Below are 20,757 nucleotides of genomic sequence, written 5' to 3'. Positions count from 1 at the left end.
GCTCTCTCAACCAGCAAGGACGGAGATTTCCTTACCCTTGCTGATACGTTGAGAGAAAAGAAGTCAGACATCGACTCATTATTAATTGAGTCTGGAAAGGCCATTGACAAAGCTGATAAAGCTTTGACCAGAACGGACACTACGAACTCCCTGAGCGATGTGATGTCCATTGAGGAAGACGACGCCACGTCAAGTTGACGCTGATGTGTCCGAATCCACAAATAAAGACGCGAGCGAGAGAACGGAGACGCTTAGAGGCAGAGGCAGACCTCCCACAACCGGCGAGTACTACAAGATGCTGACTCGAGAGGCTAAAAAGAAGGTAGAGAAGGAAAAGCGGAGACTCGAGAAGCTGGCAGACCCCTCTGTGTCGGCCATACTCTCGATAAACAGAAAGCTCCGCGAAAAGCAGATGCTAGAGGAGCTGAGGATGGCTCCGACAGTAGATCTGCCCGAGAGGGTACTAGAGGCCATACGAAAGGTGGACAACGTCTACACAACAGCGAAACACCTCAAGGGAACTGACAAAGGGCACCTGAACGATGCTGCCGCCACAGTTACGGCGGCATGTTTGCACTTGGTCAGCCGTATGGGCGGAAACGACAACCAAATGGCCCGAGACGTAGAGATCAAGGAACTTCGCGTCCAAATCTCCGCTCTGAGAGAGGATAACGCGAGACTTCGCGAAATGGTGGAGAGAGCGTTATTATCTCAAAGGGAAGATCAAATGGAGGTGAAGGTGATAAACAATACCCCTCCTAGATCCCCAATTCGTACGAGAGAGATATATCGGAAGGTGATTCCTGAATCCTCTGAGGAGGAAGAAAACACCGTCGAGAGAGAGAGGAAGGAGAAAGAAGCGGAGAAACTTAAGAGGCAAAAAATCTTCTTAGAAATCGCTGCGAAGGGCATGCCACTAGTACATAAGCCAATAGTCTGCGGGAAAAAGACACTGTTGGAGGAGGCTGTCTTGCCACAACAACTGGCGCAGGCAACCCAGGAGGACAGGCTGCTGAGCACCCTCAACGCTAAGATTGAGGGAATGTTTGCGAACCTGGCCAATAACCTGGTTGCCAGACTGGGCGTCAAGGAAACGAATGCGCCGTTGGTCGGCCAAATACCAACCGAGAAGGCTAAGCCACCAGTCGTAAAGAATGCCATATCGGCTCCAAGGGAGGCGACCAATGCGAAGAGTGGCAAAGGGGACCAGAAAACGGGGGGTAAGGGCGAGAGGAAGGGAGCAAAGTCAGCTCCTAAGCCCAAGCCCGAGCCCAAGTCTAAACCCGCGCCCAAGCCTACGTTCGCTGAAATAGCGAGAGAAAAAGCCGCTGGAAACAAAACCGGAGCTGCGGGAGGGAAAAGCTCGCACCCCGGAAACAAGAAACCAGCAGGAGGAATCACCCCTGCCCTAAATAAAGCCACTAGACCTGCCGATCAGTCGACGTGGACTGTGGTGAATAAAAAAAGCAAGGCGGTTAAAAGCGGGACACAGCCTAAGGTAAATGGCAATAAGGCTGGCAATGGGGCTCCCCTCAAGCCAGTAAATAAACCTGCCACGGCTGATAAGAAGACGGGAAAGAGGAGACCGCCATAGAGTGCGGCGGTCACTCTTACGAGCCTCGAGAGAAATTACGAGGAGCTCCTTCGAGAGGTCCGCACCAAGATAAATCTTGAGGAACTCGGGTTCACAGCGGGCCTAAAGCCTAAGAGAGCCTAGACCGGAGTAGGATAGGTTAACCAAATTGTTTGAAGGCCGCCCAGAAGTCAGGATCACCAGGCCTAAAAAAACTAGTAAACTTAAAATTCTTGATATTGAAGATTCAGTGACGGGGATGGAATTGACGGCAACGGTAGCGGAGAAGGGAGGCTGTACGCTAACCCAAGTTCAGGTTGGCCCCATACGGCGGGGCACCAACGGTCTAAATACGGCATGGATCAGGTGCCCGCTTGCGGCACACAACGTTATCCAGAAGGATAAGAAGCTGCAAGTGGGCTGGTTCATGGTCCGAGTGCAGGCGCTCGAGTCACGCCTCCTCCAGTGTTTCAAATGTCTGGAGGGAGGTCATGTGCGAGCGCAATGCACAAGTGCCGTCGACTGCAGCTCCCAGTGTTACCGATGTGACGGAATCGATCACTTAGCACGGAGCTGCGGCGCAACACCCAATTGTTTCGTTTGCGCGGACAAGGGTAGGCCAGCGGGGCATCGCGCAGGTGGGAAAGCCTGTACCTCCGCAAAGGGGAAGGTGAAACCCAGGATGGCGGCGGGACCGGTGAAACCTAGGTCCACAGCGAGTAGAGGTATAGAGGGGATAGAGGTGGAGGAAAACCCCGAGACCTTTCGTCCACTCCCCTCAGAATCAGCAACATGGAGGCGGTGACCTTCCCGGTTGCAAACAAACAACCGGTTAAAAGATCGGCTCCAGTTGCTGGAAATAATGGAATTGGAGAATAGACCTCTACCCTAAAGAAGGAGGAAAAACGGGGGAAAGGAAATGGTGAGCCGGTAGACACAGCAGCAGCTGCAGCTGCCACCGCCGCCGCAACCAACCCCAGCGCTAGCATCCGTGATTATCGGGGAACCAACAATTGTCCTGGAACCCGTGGTGACTCAGGATGTAGAGAAAACCAGCACGGAAATACCAGTGTCGGGACAGATGACCCCACTGCCGACGCCTGCCTCAATCACAGAACCTTCAACAGAATTTGAAGGAACCTTGCCAGAATTGAAGGATCAGCAGCCTGCAGATATTCCTCCAGTAGAAACTGGGGACGGTGCTGGGGGTGAGGACTCCGATGAGTATTACTAAAAATGCCCCCACACCGATTCCTACAGGCCAACTTAAATCGTAGTCCCGCTTCGCGAGACGTGTTCTTACACACGATGGCGGAGCGGGGCTGTGGCCTGGGAGTGGCTGCTGAGCCGGGTCGTCTGCCACCGAATACCCCTTTGTGGGCGGTGAGTCGGTGCAACCTGGCAGGAGTGACATGGAGGCAGACCAGCAAGCCCGTCGCCTGTTCCCGAGTTGAGGCAGGTGACGGGTTCGTATTGGTCAGATGGGGCCACATATATGTTGCCAGGGTATACATTTCCCCGAGACTGCGTGTGGCGGACTTCAAGGAGGTTCTAGGGAACCTAAGGGTTGCTCTGGCAAAGTTCCTGCCCTGCCCAATGATAGTGGCCGGGGATTTCAATTCCAATTCGGAATTGTGGGGCTCCCCGACCACTGGCGGCAAGGGCAAGATCCTAGAAGAGTGGGCGGCTGGCCTGGGACTAGTTATCCTAAACCGCGGAAAAGTCCAGACCTGTGTGAGGGTCCAGGGGAGATCCATCGTTGACCTAACGTGGGCAACCCCCTCTGTCGCTCGCCGGGTGGAGGGATGGAAGGTGACCAGGATTGAGACTCTCTCGGATCATCTTTTCATCGAGATGAGTCTTCCGGCCACGCTCCCGGAGGTCCGGGCCCGCCGCGGGGAAACTGAAAAGCGCTTTCCCCGCTGGGCCCACAGGAGGATGGACGTCGACATGTTGCGGATGTCCATCCATACCTCCCTGTGGGTCGATGATTTCGCTACTACGGTGGCCGAGGACGTGGATGGTGCTGCTAAATGAATCGGGGACGTTATGCATGCGGCGTGTGACGCCAGCATGCCCCGGTCCAAGCCTCATCCACGCAAAGCGGCGTATTGGTAGACGGAGAAGATCGCCAAGCTAAGGCGCTCCTCCGTCCACGCGAGGCGTCGATGGCTGCGGGCCAGAAAAAGCCGGCACCAGCGACAAATAGAGGAAACGAGAGTAGAGTATCGCTCCGCCAAGCAGCTCTACTCCAACGCTATAAAGAGGGCCAAGGACCACGCATGGCAGGAGCTCCTCGAGGCCCTGGACGAGGATCTGTGGGGGCGCCCTTACAAGTTGATCCTCAACAAACTCAGGACTTGGGCGCCCCCGGCGACGGAGTCCATGTACCCCGAATTTCTGGAGGAAGTAGTGGGAGCCCTCTTCCCAGACGATCCTGGGGAGAGAGTGCTCAACGGTTCCGCTCCACCTCCACCTCTAGAAGTGAAGTGGAATAAAGAGTTCGGGGTCTACATGGACGACTTGAAGAAAGCCGCCAAACGGATCAAGTCAGGGAAGGCTCCGGGGCCCGACGGAGTTCCAGGGAAAGCGTGGGTCCTGGCTACCGGGGAGCTGGCCGGGCGCTTGTGCGAGGTGTTCACAATGTGCCTCAAGCAAGGCCGGTTTCCCCGGACTTGGAAGACGGCTCGTCTGGTCCTCATCCCAAAACCGGACAAGCCCGCCGACCAACCATCGGTATACAGGCCGATATGCCTGTTAGGCGATGGTTCGGAAAGCTATTCGAGAGAATTCTCGCTGACCGAATCGTCCAGCATCTGTCCCGGACTGGGCCTGATTTGTCACAGGCCCAGTTTGGATTCCGGGAGGTCAGATCGACTGTGGATGCGATCTTATTCATTCGGGCCCTCCTGAAGGCGGCGATGGAGGCCGACAGGGTGGTGTTGGGCGTTAGCTTTGATGTAGCTAATGCCTTTAACTCCTTGCCGTGGCCAGTGATAAAAAGGGCGCTAAATCACCACGGCGTTTCTCCTTATCTAAGGGCAGTCATACATGACTACTTCCGGGACAGAAGGCTCTTGTACACCGACCGCGATGGTGTAGTAAGGGTCGGGTTGGTCGTGCGGGGGGTTCCACAGGGGTCAGTACTTGGCCCACTTCTGTGGAACCTAGGGTATGACTACCTCCTCCGAATCGCCCTCCTCCCGGGATGTTGGCTAAACGGCTTTGCCAATGATACATTCCTGGGAGTCGAGAGTAATACTTGGGATGAGGCCCGAGCAAAGGCGAATGTCGCAGTGAGGGCAATGGTGGCTACGATGCGCAAGTTGGGCCTTAGGGTGGCCCCCCAGAAGACGCAGGCTGTGTTTTTCTACTACAAGTCTGCGGGAAAGCCGCCCGTGGCCCATATAGAAGTGGAAAGAACCCGTATCTCCGTAGGGGCCAGCATAAAAGTGCAGTACCTCCGGAACACCCCCTGCACAGAGATCCCAAGTTTAGGTCTCTGCTACATAGCCTGTGGAGGGGATCGGCTGTGGAGGGGATAGGATCGCGTCACGTGACGCTGACGCACACAAGCCAAGCGCCCCGTGTACATGTGCGCTCAGCGCTCGGCCAGCCTCGGTGAAGGCCTAATGGGCCCGGCGTCGGGGGTGATCCGAAAGTGATAATAACAAGTTTCCGGACACCCTCTAAAGACGCAGAAACAGGCATTCTTGGGGTTTTAGTGGGTAGGCTGCGCGTGTCTTTGGACACGAGTGGAATCCCACACTCCCCTCGCTCTTCTCACCAGGAGGGCGAGAGGGTCTTCCCCTCTGACATCCGGGGGGCTACTGGCTGAAACCGGGCTTATAGCCCGGGATTCCAGTAGTAGAAGATTTCCCCAAGTTAAAAAAGAAAGGGGACCTTAAAGGGCGTTTTAAAGAGACGTACCCAACCCTAACCTCCAATTCATCCACTACCTTACTGTTTTCTTTTTTGGACCAACGGTTTAACGTCTCTTTCAAAAGACGGAGCTTAGTTTTTTTCGCATCTTGCACGGAGGGGCGCGGTTTTTTCGGAAAAAAACTTTTCCATGATTCATGGCTCTAGTGGACTCGAACCTGGTTCCTCAGATTACGAGTCTGGCGCTCTACCACTAGACCACACAGCCGCCCGTTTTTTTTAATTTTTTTTATTTTTAATATTTTTGGCTAAAAATTTACGTGTATATTCTTGAAATATAGTAGAATCAAGGTATGGGTCAAATTGACCCTGTGTGTTCTCTAAGGGTTAAAATAGTTATTGGTGTAAATATATAATAAAAATTTTGCTAAAAAATAACACTTTATTTTAATTATTGCAGAAAAGTATTATAATTTACCAAATATACTTGAATATTTTTAATGTTTACCAGTATCTTTATTTATTTTAGCAATATATTTATTGTAATACAGCACACTATATTAATTACAATATGTGTGCAGCTGATACTACACGTTTTCTATATTTACACACATTAATTCTATCTTCTTAGATTATATTTAACATTACATATAACTATACGAAATATCTGTTAATATTTCAACAACTTACGACTGTTTAGTCTTGCGCAATTTAGACACAATGCGACTATAATAAAAATTAATGAGTAACTTTATTGCAAAGAATATACTTAACAATATTATTAAAAGATTAAAAACAAGAAATACGTAGATATCAATCAGATTTTGAACCACCCAGCTCTGAGATCTCAGCGACGTTGCTAAACTTCTATTTGGATGACGGACGGTATATTCAATGCTCCAAACAGCTAAATCTAATGGCGGTATTGGCCGATCCCGGAATTCGTAGGATAATCGTTTCATGTTTCTTGTATAACTGCACAAAATATTTTAATGATATAATAAAAACTTATATCTGAACTAAAAATATAACTGTATATGAGAAGACAAAGTAAAAACAAAAAAGTATAAAAATTCTGAAACATTATTCTTTTAACATAATTTTTATATAAATTTATACAACTAATGGATCTATGCTAATTTAAACATTATTGAATATAATTATATTGTATTACTAAAATTATATTTATTTCTAAAATAATAATTGCTATAGATGTATTAAAATACTCGAAATATGATACCTTTTATTGTAAAGTATTTCTTCAATCGCGTGTAATACTGACTGCGTGGACAAAGTTTTAATATCCAAACGAATACCAACACCTTTAGCTACTATTATTGCTGCATTGGATTTTTGATCCGAAAAGACAGGTGTAACAATTATTGGTACACCTTCCCAAATGGCTTCTTGCGTGCCAAAGATACCACCATGCGCCCAGATTGCTTTAACATTTTTATGAGCTAAAAAAATATATATTATAATAAATTTTAATTCTCAACTATTATCATCTGACATTAATATATAAGCATTTCATTATCTATAAAAATCTCAGTTAAATAAATACAATGTACTTTTCAATAAATAAATGTTGTTATCTGTAAATTATTTTTAAATAATTTACAGATAATAGCAAAAAATAATATTTTTATTATAAAATTTTATTATACAAAGAAATTATAAAATTATTGTAACTTGGAAACTAGAATAATCTTGAGTGTAAAAAAACTTATGAAAGAAAATAAAATTGTTCAGGCACTAACGATTGGTGTTAAGCGGTTAGTAAAATAAAATAATTTTTTTTTTAATATCTGCAATATTTGAAAAAAAAATATAACAAAGAGGAATAAGCTAAATATTTAAAATTATTCGGATAATTAGGATGATCCGGATGTTGAATGGAACAGAAATTAATTTAACTTATAATGTTCTGTAAATTTTTTAATTAAAAATTTTACTTTAACAACGTAAATAGTGACACTCCAGGTTGAAGTGGTGATTCACTCCCTTGGATTAAATTTTCACTATAATCTCTTTAAGGAGAGTTTACTGTAAAGAGTCAATATGATTATTCTATTTAGAGTAAAATTTTACTCCAGAAAATTGTGAAAGTATGCAATAAAAATATAATACATTTAATATATGTATATATAATAATCTGTTGACATCAAATTATGTTAACGTATTTAAATTTTGATTTATTTTTGTAATTACAGTTAATAAGCCGAAAAGTGAATAGTTTAAAATAATTAACTATTTTTCTTAAATTTTCAATTCCCGCATTTAAAACGGTTTTATAGCTTTCCCGATTATTCGCATTTTAGAAGATATTTTGGATATTTGGGTATTTGAAAAACAAATCATAAATATTTTATGACGAATTGTTCAGAGTGTTCAGACATTCGAATATTCGGATATCCGGATAATCTCAGCGCCACTATATAGATAATTAAATAAATTCAATGTAAAAGAAACTAATTTTGCTTTCTCATAGAGGAAGCTTTGTTTTCATAAACTTTGTATATGGACCTTTGATCGCATATGAAGCTAGAGCTAATCAACCAAATTTTAGAATTATATATGAAATAGGGGTAAAAAACACCAAAGAAAAAATTGTTTTTTTTTTTTAGTTTTTGATGCCAATGTGTTCAGAATGAAAACGTCGGAAAATTGTTATTTTAAAAAATGTCCGTATGTGTGTATGTGCATGTGTGCCAAATTTACCGAAATTTCTATAACTCAAGAACTTATTAACCAAATCTTAAAGAATTATATATAAAATAGGGGCAGAAAAAACTGAAGAATATAATAGAATTAATAAAAATTGCTAATAATAAAAGGGTTACCGATTTCTATCTAAAAAAAATTTACATGATTATTCTAATTTCCGCAAATTTTGAGATATCGAACTTTTTTATCTTAAATAAAAATTTCTTTTTATGTGTTAAATATGATTTTTATTTTTAAAATAATTGCATTACTGGAAAATGATTAAATTTCTTGCAAAACTACGTGGAAAAGTCGCAAAAATACGATCCGATCGGAACTGTTACCTTTCTTAGATAGGTGTTACAGTTTGGGCACTGGATTTTCAGAAATCAATTTTTTTCTTGTAATTGCTAGAACTATTGATATATTTGATACGGAACTGTAGAACTATTGTAAAGCGAACTAGAATAACTCCGAAGAAATAATTGATTTTCATGATTTGGTGCGTGAACTTAGCGCACCATATTTTCAAATTCGATTTTTTTGTAATTAATCATCGGAACTATTTAAAATGCTTATCTAGAACTCTAGAACTATTCAAAAGAAAGTCAGAACTCTAAAAAAACTTTTAGATTTTTAGGTATGGTATGCCAAGTTCACAGAACCGGAATTACCGATTTTTGCTTAAAAAGTTACATGTGTACCTAAGTAATACTCCTAGTAGCACAGAGACGTCTAGAAACGTCATTAAAACGTCATTTAACGTCATTGTGCTACTGGAGACATGTATTTTTATATTATAGAGTATCATTAAAAGAAGGTTGCAATGGTATTGAATTTGGCGATAATCGGTAAAAAAAATTTTTCTTTATAAAATTTTGAATTTTTTAAGAAATTTTCGTGGTTGCTCTGACTTCCGCCAATCTTGAGATATCGAACTATTTATAATTCTATTATATTCTTCAGTCTTTTCTACCCCTATTTTATATATAATTCTTTAACATTTGCTTGATTATATCTAGTTTTATACGCGATCAAAGGTCCATATGCGGGCGGCAGTGTGCAGTGGTAGAGCGCCAGACTCGTAATCTGAGAAACCAGGTTCGAGTCCACTAGAGCCATAAAGCATGGAATGTTTTTCCGATAGCTGCGCCCCTCCGTGCAAGATAGGCTCTTGTGCGAAAAAAACTGGGCTCCGTCTTTCGGAAAGAGACGTTAAGCCGTTGGTCCAAAGGGTTAAAGTGAGAGAAGAAGAATAGTATTGGTAGTAGATTGCGAACCCTGCGAGGATATGCAATAAATTACGAATTTTACAGGAAATTTTACAGGTCCATATGCGAAGTTCATATATGGACCATATAGCCTGAACTCCCAAAGTCAACATCGATTTGACATTACGTCAATTGCAAAATCCCACTTGTGCTACTAAGCTGACTTTTTTTAATTTATAAAAAGATTAAATTTAAAATTTAAAAAAGTGTGCAAATTAGAAACTTGCACATTGCTACTTCAGCATTACAGATCGCTACCATTGCTTTTATTTTATTTTGCTCATAAAGCTTTTTCTATGAGAAACCCAAACTAATAAATACTAATAATTATGCAACAAATAAAATACCAGCTTTCTCATAGAGGATCGAGCTTTGTAAGCAAAATAAAATAGAAGCAATGGTAGCGATTTGTAATGATGAGAAAGCAATGTGCAAGTTTCTAATGTGTTTAAATTAATCTTTTAATTTATCTTTAAAATGAAATTTTTCTAATAAGTCATGCTAGAACTGTTTGATTAAGAAAATAATTGTATACACTGAGAAACCCATTTGATTGGAGTAACCAAATTTTGGTTGACACAATATAAGTTATTTGTTGTTATATGAGCAAACAAATACTTTTGTTGGAAGAACAAAATAATTTTGATGCAAGAATATGTATGTGAAACCAAATATTTTGTTCAAAGAACAAAAGATATCTAATTCGGCTACAATCAAATACGAATTATTTGTTTGAACAAACAAAATAAATTGTATTGTACAAAGAAAAATAATTTATTGGGCTACGAATTAACTACGAATTGCAACTATAAGAATAATTTTTGTTTTGGACAACACGAATTTAAATAATATTTGTTAAAGGAACAAAATACTTCCAACAAAAGAAGTTAGTTTCTCTAAACAACCTTATCATTTGCAGAAATCTATTGATTTAATTCAACAAAACAAAACTCGCCAACAAACAAATTTTGGTTTTAGCAACTAATTTGGTCTCTCACTGTATAGGTTTGTATAAATCTACTGTAATATTTTTTATATCATGAAACACTGGAATACCGATTTTAATATAATTTGAATTGGAAGTACATGAAAGTACTTAATTGATCTGTCAACTATAAATTTTATTTTGCTCAAAGTTATTTAAGAAAACATGTCACAATAATATCTAAAAACTGCATATTATAGACTAATATTTCAATTGTTAAAAAAAAGTCTAAAGTCACAAACTTAAATATAAAAATTTGTTAAAAAATGTATAAATTAATGGATAAAATTAAATAAATATTATATAAAAATGTATATCGAGTTTCATGTTTTTCATGTATTTTTGTATGAGTATATTTGTATGAGTTTTATGTACTTTTTGTATGTTTTTTAAGAATAAAAATACGTACACAGAACTTCTTTTTGCGGAATCCACTTCATAATCATTATATTTTTCGGTACTTGAAATGGTAATTTAATATCTAACTTCCAAAGCACTCGTTGCTTCAATTTTGACAGAGCCAGTATAACGGCTTTAGCCTTGTCTATGCCGACACCTTTCCATTCTACGTTTGATCCTAACGATATTACGATGGCTCCGTTCTTTGCTTCGTCAAGAAATACGCGCATGTTCTGCGAGATAATAAAAATAAAAAACATTTTAATAATATACAAAAATATATATCTTAATTCCAAAATAACCAATTAAAAGTAATTGATATGTACATTTACAAAACAGATTATTTTAAGCAAAAAACAAATATCAAATTTATTTTAATAAAACTCGTACGATATTTTTTTATATATAAGTTGTCTTTTATAATTTATTAAATAAATTACAGAATTTTTAAAATATTATAGATATGTTAAAATATTATTGATTTCTTAAATTTAGCAATATATCGCGCAATATTTGTACAAGATACGTACATAAGGTCGGAACTATATATATAAATTCAAATCATGAATATCAATCAAATTCTTTTAATCTAAAAAAAGCTTGCTATTTATAGTAGGGGAGATTGGGGCAAAGTCGTCACCGGGGCAGAGTCGTCATTGCAATTATCTCGAAATCTGTATGTTGTACGAACTCACCATTAATACTGTAAACGCGGCTTATGGTGTCCACGTGACCAACAAAGTTTATTGAGGTTGTGTGCCATGTTGTAATTCTTATCGAGGCAAACGTGTTTTCGGAGGTCTCTCTCAAAAGTAAAATTGGGGTAATTGTGTACATGGAGGGGGTCACCTTGGATGACCTTGATATTTTAGAATGTTGTCAAGGTCACCCTCCTGAGTGACCTTCAGAAGGTTTTAGCGCTCGTTGTTTATTCAAAAGTTATTAACAAAAAAAATTTGAGAAATGTAACAGATATTTTGAGTATTAAAAGACATAAATGACTAATATATATGTCAAAATAGTAGTACGTTCATTAATTAGCATATTCATTAATGGGTTTATAACTTTCCAGACTTGAAAAGCCTACGCATGTACTTTGAAGGCACACTATGTGTCTAGTTTAACAATAGTGTAGCCCCCCGCAGGGTGGCGCGATGGCGGAACCTACTACCTCCACGCATACACTTTTAGGTCAGTAAAATTAGCTTGAAAAACACCGAATATCTACAAAACGGATTGAAAAACCAATTTTTTGAGGATGAGTAAAAGGTCATAGAAGATGCCCAAATTCACAAAGTTCCAACAAAATTTCCCTGTGCGTTGGCGGCCATCTTGAAAATAGGGGTAAGTTTACATATCTCGGCTTTTATTGGTCGGATTTTGTTTTGTTTTGTAGGGAAAAATATTTGCTACAACTTTTGTTTAAAAAATTGTTTAATAGCTATCAAAGAAAAAAGTTACAACAAAAAAAGTTTCGTTAATTTGAACATCTTTATTGACAATTATATTTTTCCCTATTGGTTTTATCAAAAAAATGTTTAAATAAAACTCTTGTAGAGGATTTAATTCTCTACAATTTTCATATATACGCTTTTGCGGTGACTCAACAAATACCAGAGATAGAGGGCGCCAAAGATATTTGTTGAGTCACCGCAAAAGCGAATATACGAAAATTCTAGAGAACTGAATCGTCTACACACACGTTATTTGAAAATTTTTTTGATAAAACCAACAGGGGGCAATATAATTGTCAATAAAAATGTTCAAATTGACGGCACTTTTTTGGTTGTAACTTTTTTCCTTGACAGCTATTAAAAATTGTTTCAAACAAAATGCAAATATTTTTCCCTACAAAACTAAAAAAAAATTTACCAATAGGAGCCGAGATATTCAAACTTACCCTTATTTTCAAGATAGCCGCCGACGCACAGAAAAATTTTGTTGGAACTTTGTGAATTCAAACATCTCCTATAACCCTTCTACTCACCCTCAAAAAATTAGCTTGTCAATCCGTTTTCAGACCTAATTTTACTGGCCTATTTTCACGCGAGACGAGTTGTCACATGAGTTTGTGGCGTGCTTTACGAGCTCGTTTATATACATACGTAATAAAACATTATATATTCTCTATTAATTTCTTAAATACACATATTTTATGTCATCTAGTAATACATAAAATGAGTCCCCTTAAATTTTTTTTATTGTATATCGCCACAAATATTTACACCGATGATCGACTAACTTATCTTGTTTAATATCACCTTTACTTAAACGAGCTCGTAAAGCACGCCACGAACCCATGTGACCGCAGGGGAGCAGAACCTACTGCTTCCATGCATACACTTTCCACGCGAAACAAGGTGCCACATTTCTCAAATTTTTTTTTGTTAATAACTTTTGAATAAACAACGAGCGCGGGCTGAAACCTTCTGAAGGCACACTCAGGAGGGTGACAATATACTAAAATATCAAGGTCATCCAAGATGACCCCCTCCATGTACACAATTACCGTAAAATTTTTTGCGCGTCAAAAATTTGTAATATCTTAAATATTATTGTGTTCGAATCTCAAAGTAAGTAATTCTAAAGAGTAATGCATGCTGAACACGAATCCAGTAAAGTTTTTTTATTTTTATTGATTTCTAATATTTTATGCGCGATTAAACTTGAAACTTGTGTCCGGGGCAAAGTCGACAGCAAGCCGTATTATGGAGGCTTCCGGCGAAAATTAAAATCAAAGAAGCAGCAGTGGTCGGATTCCGACGAGGACTTTGATAATATGTGCTGCGTGTGCTCAGAAATGACAGAATAGAGTTGACGAGAAACGTGCGAGCGTAGGCCACATAAGTGTGTGCGCTTTTCTTGTAGTTATTTCCGCCATCGTGTTTTTAATTAATGTTTCCATTTTTCTATTAAAAAATAATTAATAAAATGTATTCTATCATTTTTCATATAATTGGAATTATGAATTTTTATTTAAAATTCAATCCGAGACCGGAGTGACGACTCCGCCCCGGTAATTTTGACATTTCAATTTTTGCACGTTTGTCGTTTTCATTTTGTACCAATTAAACAAAGCGACGAAGACCAAAAATGTCCGTATAAATTTTGTATTCAAGGGTTCACTCTTTAACGGTATACCATATTTTACTAAAATTATTTGTTATGTTGTTAAAAATCGACATAAAAAGAATAGTAACGACTTCGCCCCGGTCTTCTTTATTTCTTTATTATTCTGAATAGAAGAATTTAAATATCTATGCAATATAAGAAAAAGAATGATAAGTCCGATTTTGAGAAATTTTGGGTTTTGAGAGAATAAAATATTTTAATCACAACTTCATTAACATTCTATTTCCATAGTAGGTACGCACAGTTTGCTTGCTAATATTTTTATTGCAATTTTTGTTAAATTGTGTTTCTCAAATAAAAAGAACAGTTACTTTTACCTCGGGATACGTTACGACTTTGTCTCCAGGAATCGGTTTTATGGCCTGGACATGAAATCCTCCAATTTCCAAAGCATTCGGCGGCAATGGGATTGCAGGCTCAAACGCAGAGTGACTATTAATTAGTACTATATTAATTCTGTCTTTTTCTATTTCATGTAGTGGCCTGATTGCATGGCCTACGTATTCTTCAGCAAGCTGTTGAACGATAGGTAAGAAATAATAGTATCGTATGAAATCGTCGGCGATAAAATACACAGTATTCCACGTCTTCTGCCATAGGCCTACAGGTTTTGCAATACCCGAACTTGTATAAGGTCGAACAGTCGGATAACTTGAACCGGTATAATCCTTAATCCAAGGTGCAGTGCCGGACGGAATAAGGCCCACTACGGGTGGCTTACCCTTAGCAACCTGTAAAGAATACTTACAGAGTGACAAAAGCAAAGTTGCTAAAAATAAATAACTGCTATATCGTAATAAATAAAATTAATCAAATTAATCAAAGGTTATTCTGCAGAAGAAACCCACCATTCTTATTAACACATTGTACAAAATACAATAAAAACAACAAATACACATAAATATTAAAAATATAACTCTGTATACTATTTTAAAAAACGATTATTTTGGCTGGTTGCATAACTCAATATATATATGTTTGAAAAATATGGGCACCCATATAACAGAAATTTATTTCAAATTCTCTGAAGACATAGCTACGATTAAAAAATGTCTTAATTATTCTGCAAGTTATTCAGATAATAATCATCACCTCAAAAATATACTGTTGCATCGAAATCTATTGTAATCTACGCTGCAAAAATCTGTTTTTTAAATAGTCATCAGCAGTACATTGTTTCAGTTGAGTACGAAAATCAATCAATAAGTGAAGATTGATCACTCGAACAACGCGCGTACAAGCTAACATTTATTAATAATAGCAGAGATTTATAAAAACCATCGTTTTTTGTAAAAGTGTTGCGATTAATTCTGCAACTATTATATTTCCTTGTATCTTACTTTTATTTAAAATTGATATTATTGCAATAATATTTTCAACATTGTTATTTGTAAGAGTGCGAAAGTGCCGAGCTTCTTATACAGTTTGCGGAGGATCTCTAGACATTCTACCACTAAACAACTGCAATTAATCCTTGGCCCATTTTTATTTTTACAAGTTTACATATTCCTTTTTCGTTACGTACTAATAAAAATAACTGTTTTTTTCTACACTGTATAGTGTTTAATTCATTTCATTCTGTATATTTATATTACAAAATATATAGTTTTATAACTTCGATTACTCTTTATATGTACAGAGAAAGTGCCACGAGACTTCCTCACGTTCTGACATTTTCTCGTATTTTATGTATTACAAAAGCCTAATAAGAATCACCATTTGTTTCAGTATCTATCCATTTTCAAGGAATAAATGTAAATAATTATTATTATCGCTGACTTAAATAACGATTGCACATTTTCAAGGCTGTGCAGTATTACGCAAACAAAATTTTACTTACAAAGTTGCTCAGTCGCTTGCAATTTAAAAATGTGCTGAATAATTACAAATTACTACATATACATCACTTATCTTTACCTCCCACAATCCATAGAAACAATGATGTAGAGTAATGTCCGACACTATAACGTCAAACTCGACAGTTTTGACCATTTCTAAAAGATTTCTCGCTGCTTTGGTTTTTGTCATTTTGTCACATTTTATGATGCCCCACAGATATGTAGCGTATGACATATAAAATTCGTTGAAATGTGCCCACTGATCAGGGCTATAATCCATGTATTCAGGAGAAGGAGCCATCGCATCTTCAAAAATCTGAAAATATTCATATAAATTTGGAAAGTATTTTTTATCCTCTTCGAAGGCTGGGTTCCACTTATCGCTCACAACGCTAGCGAGCATTATTTCGTCCTTGTTTAACATTTGACAAACAACAAGGATGAAATGATTCCACGAGCGTTGCGAGCGATAAGTGGAACGCACCCTAAAAAGGACATGTCATCGATATTTGAATCTATCCAAATATTGTTGTTGCTTTTCCGCGATTGGTTTTCTTGTTGAGCTTACTTCATGAGCGGCTGCATGGCATATTTTGACAGTTGTGTGGTTAATAGTGTAAAGGCCCCCGCACAATCAAAAATATCTTTCTCATAGAAGAAGCTTTGTGACGGTGAAAAAATTTTTTTTTTTGAGATTTTGATGGAAATAGGTTTAGAATGTTCCAAAATGTCGAGAAATCAAATTAGTAAAAAATGTCAGAAAATATGTACGCGCGCGCGCGTGTGTGTGTGTGTGTGTTTGCGTGTGTGTGCGTGTGCGTGTGCGTGTGCGTGTGCGTGTGCGTGTGCGTGTGCGTGTGCGTGTGTGTGTGTGTGTGTGTGTGTGTGTGTGTACTGATTTTTTGTACGCGCATCTACTTCTACAATTTTTTAGATACCGGGTTGAAATTTTGCACACAATTAAAGTATCATAGAAAGTATGTTCTCCTCTAATTTTATTAATATCTGTCGACCGGTATGGATTTTAAGGGGATTTTCATTTTTTAGAAAAGTGTGTTTTACGCTGTACTTTCTCAATATTTGAGATATCGATCTGTTTCTAATTTTATTATATTCTTCAGTTTTTTCTACCCCTGTTTCATATATAATTCTTTCAAATTTGGTTGATTAAATCCATTTTTATATGCGATTAAATGTCAATAATTTTTTTTGAAATATGTGTGGCAAATTTTGAAATATCGGGCTATTTATAGTTTTATTATATTCTTGGTTTAATTGTCTAGATCGAATCATGATCTAAGATCGGTATGATTCAAGCAATTAAGTCAAGATCGGGGCATGATTCAGACAATTAAGGGGGGAATCTACTTTAGCCGGGTGAAAAATGATGATTTTTTGGGAATTTTTTTCAAGGAAACTATAAGTGATATTGGATTAATTTTTTTTGTAATATGGAAAGGCATTCTTAAAGAAAAAAAATTTTTTTTTTTTTTTCAGTTACGTTAATTTTTATTATATTGACGGACAATTTTGTAGCGCAATGTTAGTAGCGCAACGGTTAGCTGCGTACAGTGTAGCAACGAGCTGAGTAATCTGAAAGCAAAAAATAAAAATTTTCTTTAAAGCTTAATCAATTACGCAGGGATTGAACCTATTTGCAAATAAAAATGTGAAAAATTGAAGAAATTACAGCAATCGTAAGAAAAGTGACATTTTTTTTATCAAAAAATCGATCTTCTGTTGTTGATAGAAATGTTATAAATAAATAATAAAATGTAAACGTAGGTTCAATCCCTGGAGAAATTTGTAAGGAATCGAATCATGCTTGGCGAAAGTTATTTGAGTGATTACTTTTTGAGTTATCTTGTACGCAAAGTTGGAAAAAGTGGTTTTGAGAAAAACGCGTTTAAAGTTTATTTTTTTGCTCTTAGCCAAAAAAGCACGTATAAATGCATGCAAATTTCAGTATAAAGGTTTTTGAGGTCGCTGAATCCGAATCTGATATCAGATTTTTAAAATTCAAAATGGCGGATTTAATATGGCGGATCAAAAGAGTCTCAGTTGAATAAAGAAATGAAGTTTTGGATGTTTTCATGATACTTACAGTTAAATAACGCTCAATCCGCTATTCCGGGTCCATCTAAAATGCCTTCCTCTTCCTCGTAGAACTCCTGTTCGGCAGTTTTCGTCATTTTCTTGGCTGTTCGAGCTTCTTTAGTGCTTTCCAAGGTACACACACAAACACACACACACACACACACAAAAACACTCTAACACATAAATATAAACACTATAGGGTCAAATAAAATAGTTGTAGGTCTAGCAAGTATATAGGATTCTTTCGTTCCCGCAATAATAGAACCGAGAACGCTGCGAAGCCAGTATTAGCGTACGTCTGCTGTATCGATCCTCCGCGCGCCTTACTAAAAAGAGCTGTAGTTTCGTCAATTTTACGAGTTTGACGATAATACTTTGGGAATATATTATTGAAACCTTATACTATATATTTATGCAAAAAAAAATATCGATTTTTTTTACCCATCAAAGTAGATTCCCCCCTTAAGCCAAGATCGGGGCATGATCTAAACAATTATTCCAAGATCGGGACATGATCCGGACAATTAAGCCAAGATCAAGGGACGATCCAGACAATTAAGCCAAGATCGGGACATAATCCAGACAATTAAGCCAAGATTTGGGCATGATCCAGACAATTAAGCCAAGATCGGGGCATAATTTGAGTCAAGATCGGGAGACGAACCAGACAATTAAGCCCATGATCTAGACAATTAAGCCATGATCGGGGCATGATCCGTACTTATAATACCAAATTTATAGCAGTCACTAATTTTGGTATTAGAAAAATAATTTCGGAAGCAATTACATCACATCATCTCAAAGATATGTTAAATTTAAAAAGAACAGAATTTAAGTTTTACTTAATTAAAGAATAACTACAACTTTATCTAATACTTGTCAAGTTTCATAAATTCTTAACACATTTATACTTCTTTGAATTTTCAAGACGCTTGTCGTCACTTTAGCAGCAACAGTGTTTTGTTTACAGATTTTGATCGAATAAATTCATTGAACGTTCTTAATAAAAAGACAGGATGCCTCAAGAACTAATCAACCAAATCTTAAAGAATTATATATGAAATACGGATAGAAAAGACTTAAAAATATAATAAAATTAAAAAATTGCGCCAAACCAGTCGCAATTTATTCAATTCTAAATCTGTTATATTCTTCAGTCTTATATTCTCAAGTCCATATATGAACCATGTAGCCTGAACTACTCAAGTCAACATCGATTTAACATTGTGTCGATTGTAGAACTTTATTTGTGCCACTAATTTATTATTTCATAATTTTAGTAATAAAATCATTTTTTATATATTTAAAAAATTATTTTAAAGTAGAAATAAAAAACTAATGTATAAATAAAAAAATGGAACGAAATGGAAAAATTAAGAAATATCCGCAATTAGTAGGGATCATTTTAATAAAAACATTAATTATTTAAGTGATTTTGTAAAAGTATACCAAATATTAGTCGCAATAAAGCTTATCACAATAAAAAAGTGTGCAAGTAGAAACTTGCACATTACTTCCTCATAATTTTTAAGTATACTAATTATAAATTTGAACATTATTTTCTCACAATTTTCAATTATGCAAATTATAAATTTGCACGTTGCTTAATTAACATTTTATTTTGTACATAAAACTTCCTCTGTGAGGATGCCAAATTAAGAATATCTACTAATAATTATACATAAAAAATAGGCTTCCTCATAAGAGAAAGCTTTATGAGCGAAATAAAATGTTGATTAAGCAACGTGCAAATTTATAATTTGCATACTTGAAAATTGTGAGAAAGTAATGTTCAAATTTATAATGTACACTTAAAAATTTGTACACTTAAAAATTATAAGAAAGCAATGTGCAAGTTTCTACTTGCACACTATTTATTTTACAAATAGGTAATAATCAATTTATATTCCGAATGTCTTCGAGTCTTGTAATATCTACTTACGGCGTACGTCAAGTTTTCCGCTAGTTTACTCTCGATCTTAGTCTCGAGTATGCTCACTGTGTGTACATGATGGCCTTCGCGAAGCAGTCCTTTAACCAAATGCTCCGTCCAGATGTGATGACTGATCGATGGGAGAGCTTGTATCAGTAAAACTGACAATGGTTTCGATACTGTCACAAAACCAATTAAAATACAACAAACAAAGTAAAACAATAAGATAAAAAAACTTGACATTGTTGAAACAAATGCGCAAAACTCTTATGTGATCTTTCGATCAGATCCTAAGACCGAAAGCAACAGTATGTCTTCCTAATGTGCATTCTAAGTATTGTGCTTCTCCTTATTCCTTACTTCAGGCTAATAGCTTCAAGCTGATAAAAGCTTATCGTTACTAGTATGTAACAGACTGATAATATTGACATGACGATATTTTCTTACAAGGAAACAAATCTAAAAGTTTTGTTCTTTTCTCGATTTTAATTATTTTTGGATATATTGTTATAATATTGGGTAATTATGCAGTTTAGGGGAAGCACCTCCGATGACCTTGACCTTGACATATGTTGTCAAGGTCACCCTCCTGAGTGACCTTCAGAAGGTTTTAGCCGTCGCTCGTTTTTTATTAAAAAGTTATTAACAAAAAAAAGTTTGGCGACCTCACCGATTTTAATGACCTTGATATATGTTGTCAAGGTCATGACCCCGAGTGACCTTCAGAAGGTTTTAGCCATCGCTCGCTATTCGTTAAAAAATTATTAACAAAAAAGTTTGGAAAATATAGTATATATAAGTGCGTATATAGGTTAGTTGACGCGCTTTAAACACTTAAATACTTTTAAAGCGCGTCAACTAACCTATGTAGGTTAGTGATTAACGATTTACTGCTTTAAATGTTGTGTTTTGGTAAAGCAGCGACTTTTTCGCAAAATAAA

General features: G+C 37.5%; 1 protein-coding gene across 1 annotated transcript; it reads right to left on the bottom strand.

The window, feature by feature from the left end:
• Nucleotides 1-5,956: 5,956 nt before the first annotated feature.
• Nucleotides 5,957-20,154, bottom strand: LOC112452112 (UDP-glucuronosyltransferase 2C1-like). The gene is made up of 6 exons (XM_025012172.1): nucleotides 19,826-20,154; nucleotides 15,866-16,102; nucleotides 14,266-14,679; nucleotides 10,827-11,049; nucleotides 6,696-6,915; nucleotides 5,957-6,430 (listed from the first exon to the last, which is right to left on the bottom strand). The coding sequence occupies exons 1-6, from the start codon at nucleotides 20,057-20,059 to the stop codon at nucleotides 6,142-6,144; spliced, it is 1,617 nt and encodes a 538-aa protein (XP_024867940.1). The 5' UTR covers nucleotides 20,060-20,154; the 3' UTR covers nucleotides 5,957-6,141.
• Nucleotides 20,155-20,757: the final 603 nt, after the last annotated feature.

Source organism: Temnothorax curvispinosus, unplaced genomic scaffold, assembly GCF_003070985.1.
Source record: "Temnothorax curvispinosus isolate PA1 unplaced genomic scaffold, ASM307098v1 QBEX01002956.1, whole genome shotgun sequence".
Lineage (NCBI taxonomy): Eukaryota > Metazoa > Arthropoda > Insecta > Hymenoptera > Formicidae > Temnothorax > Temnothorax curvispinosus.
This window is presented reverse-complemented; position numbering and strand designations above follow the sequence as displayed.